This window comes from Macrotis lagotis, chromosome 7 (assembly GCF_037893015.1).
Source record: "Macrotis lagotis isolate mMagLag1 chromosome 7, bilby.v1.9.chrom.fasta, whole genome shotgun sequence".
In the NCBI taxonomy this organism is placed as follows: Eukaryota; Metazoa; Chordata; class Mammalia; order Peramelemorphia; family Peramelidae; genus Macrotis; species Macrotis lagotis.
In genome coordinates, this window is record NC_133664.1 from 110,325,599 (window position 1) to 110,339,384 (window position 13,786).

A 13,786-nucleotide genomic window follows, 5' to 3' on the forward strand; every position below is an offset into this window, starting at 1 on the left:
CAATACTAAAAGCAAATTAAAAGATCAAGGACTAGTTTACCTGTCAGATCTATGGAAAGGGGAGCAATTTATGACTAAGGAAGAGTTGGAGAACATCACCAAAAACCAATTAGATGATTTTGATTACATTAAATTAAAAAGCTTTTGCACAGATAAAACAAATGTAACCAAGATCAAAAGAAATGTAGTAAATTGGGAAACAATCTTTACATCTAATGATTCTGACAAAGGACTCATTTCTAAAATATACAGAGAACTGAGTCATATTTTTAAAATAAAATGCTATTCCTCAATTGACAAATTGTTAAAGGATATGCAAAGGCAATTTACAGATGAGGAGATCAACGCAATTCATAGCCATATGATAAACTGCTCTAAATTATTAATTATTAGAGAAATGCAAATTAAAGCTTCTCTGAGGTAGCACCTCACACCTCTCAGACTGGCCAATATGACCAGGAAGGATAATGATCATTGTTGGAAGGGATGTGGGAAATCTGGGACACTATTACACTGTTGGTGGAGCTGTGAACTCATCCAACCCTTCTGGAGAGCTATTTGGAACTACGCCCAAAGGACAACAAAAATATGCATACCCTTTGACCCAGTAATACCACTACTAGGTATATACCCTGAAGAGATGAGGAAAAAGGGTAAAAACATTACTTGTACAAAAATATTTATAGCAGCCCTGTTTGTGGTGGCAAAGAACTGGAAATCAAGTAAATGTCCTTGAATTGGTGAATGGCTTAGCAAACTGTGGTATACATATGTCATGGAATACTATTGTTCTATTACAAACCAGGAGGGATGGGATTTCAGGGAAGCCTGGAGGGATTTGCATGAACTGATGCTGAGTGAGATGAGCAGAACCAGAAAAACACTGTGCACCCTAACAGCAGCATGAGAGTGATGTTCAACCTTGAGGGACTCACTCATTCCATTGGTGCAACAATCAGGAACAATTTTGGGCTGTCTGCAAAGGAGAGTGCCATCTGTATCCAGATAGGGAGCTGTGGAGTTTGGACAAAGTTCAAGGACTATTTACTTTAATTTAGAATAGAACAGATATCTTATTGTCTGATCTTGTTACCTCTTAGACTTCTCTTCTCCTCTTTAGAGATATGATTTCTCTCTCATCACACCCAATTTGGATCAAGGTACAGCATGGAAACAGAGTAGAGACTGACAGAGTGCTTTCCATGGGGGTGGGAGTGGGGGAGGGAAGTGAGATTGGGGGGAACATTGTAAAACTCAAATAATATCTTTAATAAAAATAAATTTAAAAAATTCATTCCAGGCTCTTAGATACCTTAATGTTGATGCATCCAGGTCCTGCGTAATCCTTACTGTGACTCCTTGATATTTAAATTGTTTCTTTGTGACTGCTTGCAGGATTTTCTCTTTTAGCTGATAGTTCTGGAATTTGACCACAACATTCCTTGGTGTTTTCATTTTAGCATCTTTTTTCTGTAGGGCAGCTATTTATTCTTTCAATAACTACTTTGCCCTCTGGTTCCATGATATCACGGCAATTTTCCATCACTAGATCCTGTAATATTATGTCCAGGCTTTTTATCTCTTCAATGTCTTTAGGAAGTTCAGTAATTCTTGGGTTGTCCCTCCTTAACCTATTCTCGAGGTCAGTGGTTTTGCTGATGAGGTATTTCACATTTTCTTCTATTTTTTTCTGTCTTTTGATTTTGTTTAATGGGCTCTTGCTGTCTCATGAAGTCATTAGTTTCTGCAGACTCCATTCTTTGTTTTTTAGGGAGGAGTTTTCTTCATTAATCTTTTGCAACTCCTTTTCCAATTTGTCAATTCTACTTTCAAAATAGCTTTCTATTTGACCAATTGAGGTTTTGAGAGAATTATTTTCTTTTTGCATTTGTCCAGTTGACGATCTGAGAGAATTATTCTCATTTTGTGTTTGTCCAATTGAGGATCTGAGAGATTTAGTCTTATTTTGTATTTGACCAATTGTATTTTCTAAGGATTTGTTTTCTTGTTGCAAGATATTAATTTTCTCTCCCAAATTTTCCATTTGATTTTTAAACTCCTTCCTTATTTCTTCAAGGAAGTCTTTCTGTGCTGGAGACTAGATTGTATTCTCCTCAGAGCTTCCAGGTCTCTCTGAGTTAGGGTCTTTTCCTTCCAAGAATTTTTCTATGGATCCACCTTTCTGATGACCTTTCTTCATTTTGCTAAGACCTTGAGTTGGGGAGGGGTTGATTCACAGGGGTTTGGTGTTGGAATCCCTAGAGGCTTTACTCACTGAGTGCAATTTCTCTGGATGGACAGTAGGAGGTGCTGGTTGCTTTGTTTGTAGCATCTGTGACCTTGATTGAGGCCTTCTTTCTTAGCTTGAAGGGAGGAGTTGGAGCTATTGAATCCTTTTTCCTTCAATCAATGGTGGGCTTTACCCTTGGGTGAGGTCATACCTTTCCCTATTGTCAGCTGGGCTGGTTCTTCTGCTCATACACCTGTGCATGAGGCAGAAGGTCTGTAATTGTGTTTCTTCTGGGAAGAGTCCTCAGCTGTAATGGAGGTGTGGACTTAGAGTTCCTTAGACCAGAGGAGCCCAGGGTTGGTGTCCGCAGCTCTCCTGCACTGGAACTCTCCCCCCAGGCCTGCTGGCAAGCTCCAGAGGTTCAGTGCCAACACCAGTGCCTCTGCTCCCTAGTTGACTCAAGCCCCTGCGGTGTAGCCCCACAGCTGATGAAGCAGGGCTCTCAGGCCCTCAGGCTCCCTGGCTCCAATTCAACTGCTAATCTGGCTGATCAGGGCTGATCCACCCTCTGCACTGAGACTCACCCACCCTGACTCACCCAGGGCTGCAGAAGAAAAATCCTGAGGTAGATGTTCTTTCTCCTGGCTTTTCTTTCTGGGTTTTGTGGGTTGGATTTCTGTTAAGAGGTTTGTTTCATATCACAGATGGGGAAAGATCAGGAGACTTTAGAATTGTGCTTGTCTTCTCTCTGCCATCTTGGCTGGCTATATCCTTCATTTTCAAAGAAGACATCAGGGAGCTGATGCTATGACAAGTCAATGAGTTGGATTTGAGTGAGGAGAGGCTGGGCTAAATCACCAACCTCACTTTGTCCTCTAGAGCCATCTGGGTTCAGTGGCCAGATATAAATCAGGACGACTAGATGCAAGGGAATCAGGGTGAAGTGACTTGCCCAAGGGCATACAGCTAGTAAGTGGCAAGTATCTGAGACCAGATTCAAATTCCCATACTCCTGAATGCAAGGCAGTGCTCTATCCATTATGCCACCTAGCTGCCCTATGCCACCACAAAAAAGAACTCCTATAAATATATTTGAACATATGGGTCCTTTTCCTCTTTCATGATCTTTTTGGGCTGTAGACTTAGTGGTAATATTACTGGGGCAAAGGATATACATAGTTTAATAGTTTGGGGGCATAGTTCCTAATTGCTTTCCAGAGTGGTTGAATTAATTCTCATTCCCCCAACAATGCATCAGTATGAGAGTTTCCTCACATTCCCCACAGTATTTGTGATTTTTTTTCTCATCTTAGGCAATCTGATGAGTAACTCAGAATTATTTTAAATTGGTTTTTAAAAATATTTTCTTTTTATCCCCAATTAAAATCCCCAATGTAAAAACAATTTTAAAATATATATAATTTTATGTTTGTGATCCAAGTTCTATTTCTCCCTTTCCTCCCTCCCTTCTCCCTGAGGCAGCAAGCAATCTGATATAGGTTATGCATGTATAATCATGTAAAACATTTCCATATTAGTCATTTTGTACAAGGAAACTCAATCAAAAAAGAAAAAAAAAGTGAAAAATAGTATGCTTTCCTTTATAATTTCTTGAAAGTTTATGTCTAGGCTCTTTTTTTGTGATTATGACTTTCAGATAATCTAATAATTTTTTTTTAGTTTTTGCAAGGCAAATGGGGTTAAGTGGCTTGCCGAAGGCCACACAGCTAGGTAATTATTAAATGTCTGAGACTGGATTTGAACCTAGGTACTCCTGACTCCAGGGCTGGTGCTTTATCCACTGCGCCACCTAGCTGCCCTGCTAGTCATTTCTTATAGCATAATAATATTATAATAATGTGTAACATGTTCAGCCATTTATTTATGGGAATGCCCTCAATTTTCATATCTCAACTACCACAAAAAAAGCTGTTATAAATATTTTTGTATAAATAGTTTTTCTCTCTCTTGCTCTCTCACCCCCTTCTCTCCTCTCTCTCTCTCTTTCTCTCTCTCTCTCTCTCTCAATCCCTTTCCCTCTCTTTTTCCCTTTCCCTTTCCCTCTTCCCTCTCATTTAGCACTGGTGGTGTTGGATCAAAGTGTATGCACAGTTCAATAACCCTTTGAGCATAGTTCCAAATTGCTCTCCAGAATAGTTGAATCAGTTCACATCACCAACAGTGCAAAAGTGCCCCAGTTTTCCCACATCCCCTCCAACATTTGTCATTTTTTGTCACATTAGTTAATATAATGTGAAGTGTTCCCTTGGATAAACTATATATTTTTTGAGGTGATTCAGAAGTATGATGTTACGTTGCTTAAGTTGTTAGAGGTTTGATACATTAAACAGTCTCTGCTAGGTCCTCCCTCCTGGAACTTCACATTTTTTACCTTTGCAGTTTGATTGAAATGACTGAGGAAATTATTGCCATATCTGAGGAAATAAAGGTTTGAGCAATAAATGCCAATTGCATAACAGATTGGGACCCGGTCTCCTTAGCTTGGCACTGGATCTGAAACACAGAGAGAGACAGATTTTTACTTTCTTCAGGCAGGTTAGGTGTTCAAAAAAGGAGGACATTTATTGCATTTTCATGCTTTGAGGTATCCATAATCTCATTGATTAGAATAATAGCTTTTTATAAAGATTAAAATTTGTCATTTTAAGATTAATAAAACACTTTACATATACTATTCTGTCACTGGTACAAATTGTGATCCTTCTGTGACTTCTTATCCTATGAAATTCTTGACCATATATATCCTTAAGTTCTTCATCAGTATCCTATCATTCTAAAGACCTTTTCCTATGTTTTTTAAAAACATTTTTAAGGAGACTTGCATATCCAGAATTATCAATTTATCTCACTTCTACCATTGACTAATCCGCCTATCTCCTTTCTTAAACTATATCTTATATGCATATCCATTTCTAGCACACAAGTCTTCATTAGGAATATGTTCCAGATTATGTATGTCATGCATTTTCCCCTTGCTTTTGGGTCATTAACAATTTCATTTTGAAGATCATAGTGTTACCTGTTTTGCAATGGTAATAGCATCACAAGATTATTTTTATTGAAAAGGAAACTTTTATGTGAGGAAGTCACCTTTCAATGATCACATATAAATGACTATCTTTGCAATTTGTATTGCTGGCCAAATTCAATAGACTTTTCATCCAGTTGTGTATAATAGCAACTGTGAATCTGGATGACATGTGTTCTTTATTCACTTGGTTTTTCTTTTGTGGGTTATTAGGGGACCCTGTAATATCTCAAGTGTTAGTAATTCCTCTAGTAGAAGTATGTGGTGAGCCTTGACATTTTATTATAGTTTTCTATATTTATTTCAATTTCTCTAGTACATCCTCCATGACATTGTACACCCTGAACTATTTTTTTTTGGTTTCTGCAAGGCAATGGGGTTAAGTGACTTGTTCAAGGTCACACAGCTAGATAATTATTAAGTATCTGATGCTGGATTTGAATTCAGGTCCTTCTCACTCCAGGGCCAGTATTCTATCCACTGTGCCATCTAGCCGCTTCCACCTTGAACTGTTTGACTGTCTTATGTCAAGCTCAATCTTGATATTCAGAGGACCATTAAACAACATTCTCTCTATCATTGTAGCTAATAAAAAAATCTTGTAATATCTTAATAGTACAAAAGAAACTTGTAGGAAAAAACCTTAAAGGTTGTATTTTACTCTATAGAATCAAATGGTTCTTTTTAATTAATAGATAATAAATGCAGGGGATCTTATATTCTCTATGGCTCTCAATCAGCCATTATGTGTGGCTGAGAAATCTGATCTGCAATACAGAATTGTTTGTAAAATTCTATCTTTCCTTTAGAATATTTTTATCAAGGACCCTCTTGATAATCACGTAAATATTTTATAGAAATGAGAATTAGGCTATGAGTTGAAAGTTGTTAATGATTTCTTTTGACCAGGGTAAGCTGGATGTGGTCAAACAGGATATGGAGAGATTAAACATCGGCATCTTGGGTATCAGTGGAATTAATTGGACAGGAATGAGTGAACTTAATCCAAATGATTGTGACAAATGCTTCTGTGGGCAAGAATCCCTTACAAGAAGTGTAATAGTCCTCAGCTCAGTCAATTAAAGGACAAGAAAAGCTGTACTGGGCTATAATCTCAAAAGTAACAGAATATCTATCTGAATCCAAGGAAAACCACTCACCATCACTATAATGCAAGTACTGTTGCAAAAGAGGCCAAAGTCGATCAGTTCTCTGAAGATATATAAGATCTAGAAATAACACCATTAAAAAAGATGTTTGGAATTGGAATACAAAAGATGATTGGAAGTCATTTTGGCCTTGGAGTAAAAATAAAGCAGGATAGAAACAAATAGAGTTTTGTCAAGATAACTTGGTGGTCATGGCACATACTCTTTTTCAGTGACCCACAAGGGAACTCTACACATGAGCAGCAGTTGGTTAATATTAAAATCACAGTGATTAAATATTTTGCAGCTAAAGGAAAAGAAGCTTTATATAGTTAGTTTAAAAAAGTACTGAAGTTGATTGTGACTCATCATGAGATTCTTATTGTAAAGTTCAGATTCAATTGAAGAAAGTGGGGAAAACTGTCTGATATTTAGATATGATCTAAATAATGTTCCTTATGATCATGAAGTTGAAGTGATAAATAAATTTAAAGTATTAGATCTGGTTGATAGAATGCCTGAATATCTGTGAACAAAGGTTCACAATAGTGTACAGGTGGCAGTGAAAAAACAAAACAAAAAAGAACCCAAAGAAAAAGAAGAGCAAGAGAGTAAAATAACTGTCTGATGTGGTTTTATAAATAGTTGAGGGGGGAAAAAAAGAAAGGAAAAGATATGGAGTACAGAATTTCAGAGGATGGCAAAGAGAGATAAGAAGCCTTTTTCTTAAATAAGAAATGCAAATAAATAGGAAAAAACAATAGAATGGTAAAGAAAAGAGATTTCTTCAAGAAAATTAGAAATTTCAAGGGAATATTTCATGCAAAAATGGTCATGATAAAAGACAAAAATAGTAGGAACTTACAAGAAACAGAAGAGATTAAAAAGAGGTGACAAGACAATATAGAAGAATTTGATCTTAACAAAAAAATATATTAATATCACTGATAGCCATGATGATGAGGTTACTGATTTAGAACCAGAGATCCTGTAGGATGAAGTCAAGTGGTCCTTATTTAGCAGGCACTGCTGACAAAGATGCTAGTGGAGGTGATGAAATTTCATTTCTAGAAATGATGTTGTTAAAGTGCTATACTCAAAATGATTGCAAATTGAATACTCAACAGTGGCCACTGGGTTGAAAAAAATTAGTTTACATCCCAATCCCACTCATTTCATATACCAGCAAGGTTATACTCAAGAATCTGTAAGCTGGGTTTCACTAATATGTGAACTCAGAATTGCCAGTAAAGCAGATTTGTTTTCAAAGAGAAAGAGGAACTAGAGATCAAATTACCCATATTCACTGGATTATAGCAAATGCTAGGGAGTTCCAGAAAAAAAGCATCTACTTTGACTACACTAAAGCCTTTGACTATGTGGATCACAACAAAATGTGACAAGTCCTCAGAGATGGGAGTACCAGGGCATCTGACTTTCACCTGAGGCACCCGTCTACAGATTAAGAAGTAACAGTTGGAACCAAACATGGACCAACTGATTGGTTTAAGTTTGGAATAGGAATACCATAAAGTTGGATATTGTCACCTTTTTCTAACTTATATGCAGAGTACATCTTGCAAAATGACAGGCTAGTTGAATCAGAACCCAGAATTAATGTTGCCAGGAGAAATTATCAACAATCTCAGATATAGAGATGAAACTATTCTAATGGCAGAAAGTGGAGCCTTTTGATGGGAGTGAAAAAAGGAGAACATAAAAGTTGACTTGAAGCTTAAAATCAAAAAAACTAAAATCTTGGCAACTGGTCTCATCATTTCCTGACATGTAAAGGGAGAAGAAATGGAAGTAGTGTCAGATTTTATATTCTTGGGCTCAAAGGTCATTGCAGATACAGCCATAAAATTAGAAGATGCTTTCTCCTTGAAAGGAAAGTTGTGGCAAATCTGGACAGCATACTAAAAAGTAGAGACCACTTTGCCAACAAAGGTCTGTATAATCAAAGCCATGATTTTTCCACTAACAATATAAGGCTGTGAGTGTTGGACTTAAAAAAAAAAACTGAGTGCTGCAGAATTGATGCTTTCAAATTATAGTGCTTGAGAAGACTTTTTTAGAGTCCCTTGAACAGCAAGGAAATACTTAAAGAAAGTAATTCAGACTATTTTTGAAAGGCCAATATAGAAGTTGAAACTTAAATACTTTGGCCACATAAAGAGAAAACAGATCTCATTGAAAAATGATGCTGAGAAAGATCAAAGGCAAAAGGAGAAAGGGGTGGCAGAGGATTAGTGGCATAAATAGTGTCATGGAAGCAAGAACCATGAGCTTGAATAAATTTGGAAAGTTAGTGGAGGATAGAAGGGTATGTGTGTTATGACCCATGGGTCATAAAGAGTCAGACACAACTGAATGACCAAATAATAACGAATGATTTCTTGTCTTTTCTTGATAACTACATAATTTATGATCATTTACATTCTTTTGTAATCTTCCACCCATAAAATATTTTGAAAATCAATCACAGAATGCCTTTAAAACTGAATTGCCTTCATTATGGATTTATGCTGTGCATTGTCTAGGTCCAGTAATTCTTCTTGACTCATCTTTTTAAGTGCCATTTCTATGTCCTGATATAGGTACTAGGTCCCTTGAATCCAAATGAAGTGGTTCTATTTCCATTTCTATTGATGAAAATTGACTTCTAAAAGAATACTGGCAGATCTGTTCCATTTGATTTCCATTTGTTGATCTTCTTCCAATTGCATATATAAATGTTCTTGAACAATAAAAAAGATAGCTATAAAGCTTATTAATGTTTGAAATATGCTTTATATGTATTATCTTATTCAATCCCCACAACTATGTGTAGCTGCTAATATTATCCCATTTTACATATTAAGAAACAGGCTCAGAGAGACTAATTGATTTATCCAGGACTATGCAGCTAGCAAGTGAATGAGGCAGCATTAGAATTGGGGTATTACTGACTCCAAGTCTATGGTTCTATTCATTATCACCTAGTTGTAATCCAGGACAGTCTATATTTGCTGGATCTTACATCAAGCTTCTTATAAATTTGTTTTTCCTCATGCTTCTTTTTGCTGCCTTATGAGTCAATATAGTTATAATCTTCTGTTGTCCTTCCACCATCATGTGTTGTAAATGAACTTGTACTCTACAATAGTATTGCTCTTGCTAGGTAGCAGTCTTTGCATGGTAAGGAGATTAATGACAATAAGGAGTCATTATCTTTACAATTGTCTGTTTCCTCCTTTGAATCAGTAACTTTTTAAATAAATCAGATTTGAGTTATCATTTTTCTTATTTTTATCTTTTTTCAAATTAGTATTGATTTCATTTTTTTTATCTAGCTCATCTAAGATTTGACTATACATAGGTAAAGCAATTAAAAAAACACTTTTCATGTTGGTAACTAGTCATTTCTTCTTTTGATGCAGTGAATGGAGTTAGGAGAATGGAGGTTTGAATCCATCCTCAGACATATGACACTTACTGGCTGTGTGACCTTGGGCAAGACATTTAACCCTGACTGTCTCACATCCAGGACCATCTCCAGTTGTCCTGATTCACATCTAGCCACTGGTCTCAGATGACTCTGGAGGAGAAAGTGAGATGGTGACTTAGTTCATCACCCCCTCACTCAAGTTCAATTCACATGCTTGGCACGGCATTACTTCCCTGATGTAGTGGTCTTCTTCGAAAATGAAGGACAAGGGGTAGCTAGGTGGCAAAAATGCATACAGCACTGGCCCTGGAGTCAGGAGGACCTGAGTTCAAATGTGACCTCAGACACTTAAAAATTACCTAGCTGTGTGACTGTGTCAAGTCACTTAACCCCATTGCCTTGCAAAAACTAAAAAAAAAAAATGAAGGACAAACATTATTATTACAATTTGATCCACTCTATATCATAGTATTCAGTGCTTTTATGATGATATCTTCAAATTCTTCTTGAGAAAATATTCAAGATATGCATATGAGGTTTCTGAATAATTTGATTGTCTTTTCTTGATAATTACATAATTTATAGTTCGTTCATTTCATAATTCAAGTTCTTTCATTATTTAATCCTGAGGCATATTTTTCCAGTTTATTTTTCACTATTATCTTATCTGCCCATCTTTGCAATGAAATCCAAGAATATCAAGGACTTTGTTAACTTACCGATAATATTTCTCTTCTTCCTTGTTTTCTTAAACAGGTATTTACACATACATTTAAATTATCTTCATGGTAGTATTTTGACTTAAATTAATCATAACCACCATAAAGCAAGATGATCAATTATGCTTATGAGGAGATTGAATGGAAGAGCTCCTTTTTTTAATCTCTCTGTGGAAGAGCTCAGATACATCCTTCCATTTATGTACAACTTCTTAATGTTTCCATTTAATTTTTATTAAGACTGTAAAAGGGATATGGCTTTCTTCCTCCAGCAAAGTATCAACTTGCTGGTCATTGAACAAAAATTTAACATTATGATTACCAGCAGCCATTTTATTCTTTGTAATTGGTCTCAATTTTTTTTTTAAATGTGATTTTTGCATCCTCTGTCCTATTTCATCACTGTCCCCAAAGTAGAAAGGGTTCATTCTGGACCAAGCACCATTTTGTATTTTTTTTATCTATTTTGATATCTATGATTACTATAATCAAAGAATTTATAACCCAGAAGCCATACTACTGATGGTGAATCTTTCCCCATTTTATTTATCCTTTTTCATATTCTTTCATTGGAACCATTCAGAAACTCAGACTATTATATAGTTAGTAATGTTTTTTGAAAACTCTGGATTCTTACTCACTGTACTTGTAGACCAAAAACTCTTAACAGTTTCTAAAAGAATCAGAACACAAACTTGGTGATGAAACTTCACTTGGTATCCAAGTTTCAGAAAGTCAAAATAAGTTCTTGGAATACCAGAAGGCCTACCAGCAGTAGAGACTTTTTTGTTCCCTAAAACAATTCATGAACATCATTAATGAAAGTGGGGAGAGTTTATAACCTTCATTTATTGAGGGGAATATCTACATAAAACAGCTAAAGTATGACAAAATCACAGTTATACCATATTATCATTATTTGATCCTCTAGGATATTAGAGCTGCATAGGCATAATGAGGAGAAAGTATGGGAATAAGGTTATCTGGGTTTTAGTTTAGGATTTAATTTGTTCTATGATGATAGACCCAAATCACTTGGCCCTGGTGAATCATTTTCCTTTTATAGTCGAATTCCTCAAGTGTTGGAAGTTAAGGTCTCTAGGGGACCTTCCAATTGAAATTTCTATATGAAATGCCAGCCTCTCTGAAAACATCCAGATGTTAAATATTCTGTACACATTAACAAAATGAATTTTTACAACTGGACTAAGTCCACTAATAATTTATTTTTGCTTGTTTCTTTATGTTTTGCCTTCAGATTTTGCTGATTTCTTTCCTTTGGGGTGCATATTTTTCCCTCTTGACTTCCTTTTCCCCATCATACATCTGGTTTGTCTTTCTGCGGACTATGGTGGGCTGTGGTGTGTCAGGACATGCACAAGGGTAAATATTTCACTTCTATTACATTAGGGAAAATGTCCATTTGTAAACATGTTAGTGTTAATATCTATCATCAATGAATAAATTGATTAATTCTGCCTTGATTAAAATTTGTTTCTTAGATTTTAAATTTCCTTTTTAAAAGGAAAAACTAATAATAATGTTATATTAGAAAAGGAGAATAGTACTATAATAAATTTAACTTGGACTATATTTAATTGGTCTCAATATCACAGGCTGTGACCTTCTTGGAAAGATGGTTGACTATCATGTATGATTGACTCACAGTTGCAGGGATTGGGACTTTCCTGCTGTCTAATGATATTTTTTGTCAATGTAAAGTTTTCTCTTGCTTCCTCTATCAAAGCAATTGCCCATTCCAGTGTGACCCCAATTAAATTCCCTTTAATTAAATTATCTGACTATTTGTTGATCTATTTGAATTTCACAATTGTTATATTTCATATCTGAGAATCAGGCTTGCCAAATATTTTTGAGAAGCATTGTAGAATAAATATCATGGTGTATAGAGAACTGGACCAAGAGTCAGGAAAGCTTGAGTTCAAATCTAACATCATACACTTGCTAACTCTGTGACTCTGGGCAAATAACTTTTTTGTGTACCTCAGTTTTCTCTTCTATAAATTTGAGATGATAATATCCTATGTCTCCCAAGCTTGTTATGAGGATAAATTGAAATGATATTTGTATAGTACTTTACATTCCTTAAAACCATGCTACCAACTCCTACCAGCTCTTTAGAAACAAATGTTAAATTTTCAGTATGAGCATTTATATTTTGGAAATTAAATAAAACAAAACAGGGCTTAATTTATTGTTTTGCTGATTCTCCATACTTTGGCAGATGATGGAGGAAATTATTAACAATGCAATTAAATCTAAGTGTGTTGTGTGTTTACAGAGAGCTGGCTGTAAAATATTTACCAACACATTTCTGCTTAAAGCTAAAGCTATGATGATGATGCCATATACTGGGGCCAGAAGACCCAAGTATTGTTCCCATCTTTTCCTTTTTTACTAGTTGTGGGACTTTGAGCAAGTCACTGAAATTCTGACTCTCCATTTCCTCATTTACTAGATAGGTATATCTACTCTATATATTTGTCAAAGGATTGGTATATAAATGATGATCTGTTATTAATAATATCATCATTGTTTGCTAATAATATTAAAATTGAGTGTTTAAATTGAATAAATAGCATTGAAAATAAAATTGTGAAGTAGATTGCTTGAATTAATAAATTTGACTTTCCTATTCTAGAAAATAGTGTTAAGACATGTAACAATCATTAAACTATTAAGAATTAATAGATATATCAATAATTTTGATATGTGCCTCTTGATTTCTCTGGGGTTTTATAGTTCCTTTTATGAAGAAAAATTTTAAAAATCAGAATTCATTTAATAATGCAAAATCCTTCTTTTTATTTTCTCTTTAGACTCATCATAAAAACAGAATTTTTGCCCACAAAATACAGAGGTTACATGCTACCCTTATCTCAGGTAAGTTTTTAGACCCCAAATTTTTAAGTAGGAATTCTATGGAAATTGAAGGTAGGAAAGACCTGCTTGAGTTGGGACTGTTGCATTTTTATCTTTTTATACCTTATATCCAGTTCAATGTCTGGTTAGGAAAATAGTAGGTGCCTAATAAACTTTAAAAATGAATATTACAGAACTGTGGGATTTTATCATCTTAACATTGAAAAACCTTCAGTCATTTGGCCCTGGGATCCATAACGCAAGTATAGATCCTTTGATAAAAAAAATGGAAAGATATAAATTCATAAATTGTGTGCAAAAAGTGAA

At 35.3% G+C, this 13,786-nt stretch overlaps 1 protein-coding gene across 1 annotated transcript in view; it reads left to right on the plus strand.

Moving 5' to 3' along the window:
- SVOPL (SVOP like) overlaps window positions 1-13,786 on the plus strand; it is an 87,568-nt gene that overhangs the window by 15,879 nt on the left and 57,903 nt on the right. Inside the window, exons 5-6 of the mRNA XM_074195271.1 lie at window positions 11,835-11,959; window positions 13,417-13,480. Of these exons, the coding sequence (XP_074051372.1) occupies window positions 11,835-11,959; window positions 13,417-13,480 (189 nt within the window). The remainder of the gene's footprint in view (window positions 1-11,834; window positions 11,960-13,416; window positions 13,481-13,786) is intronic.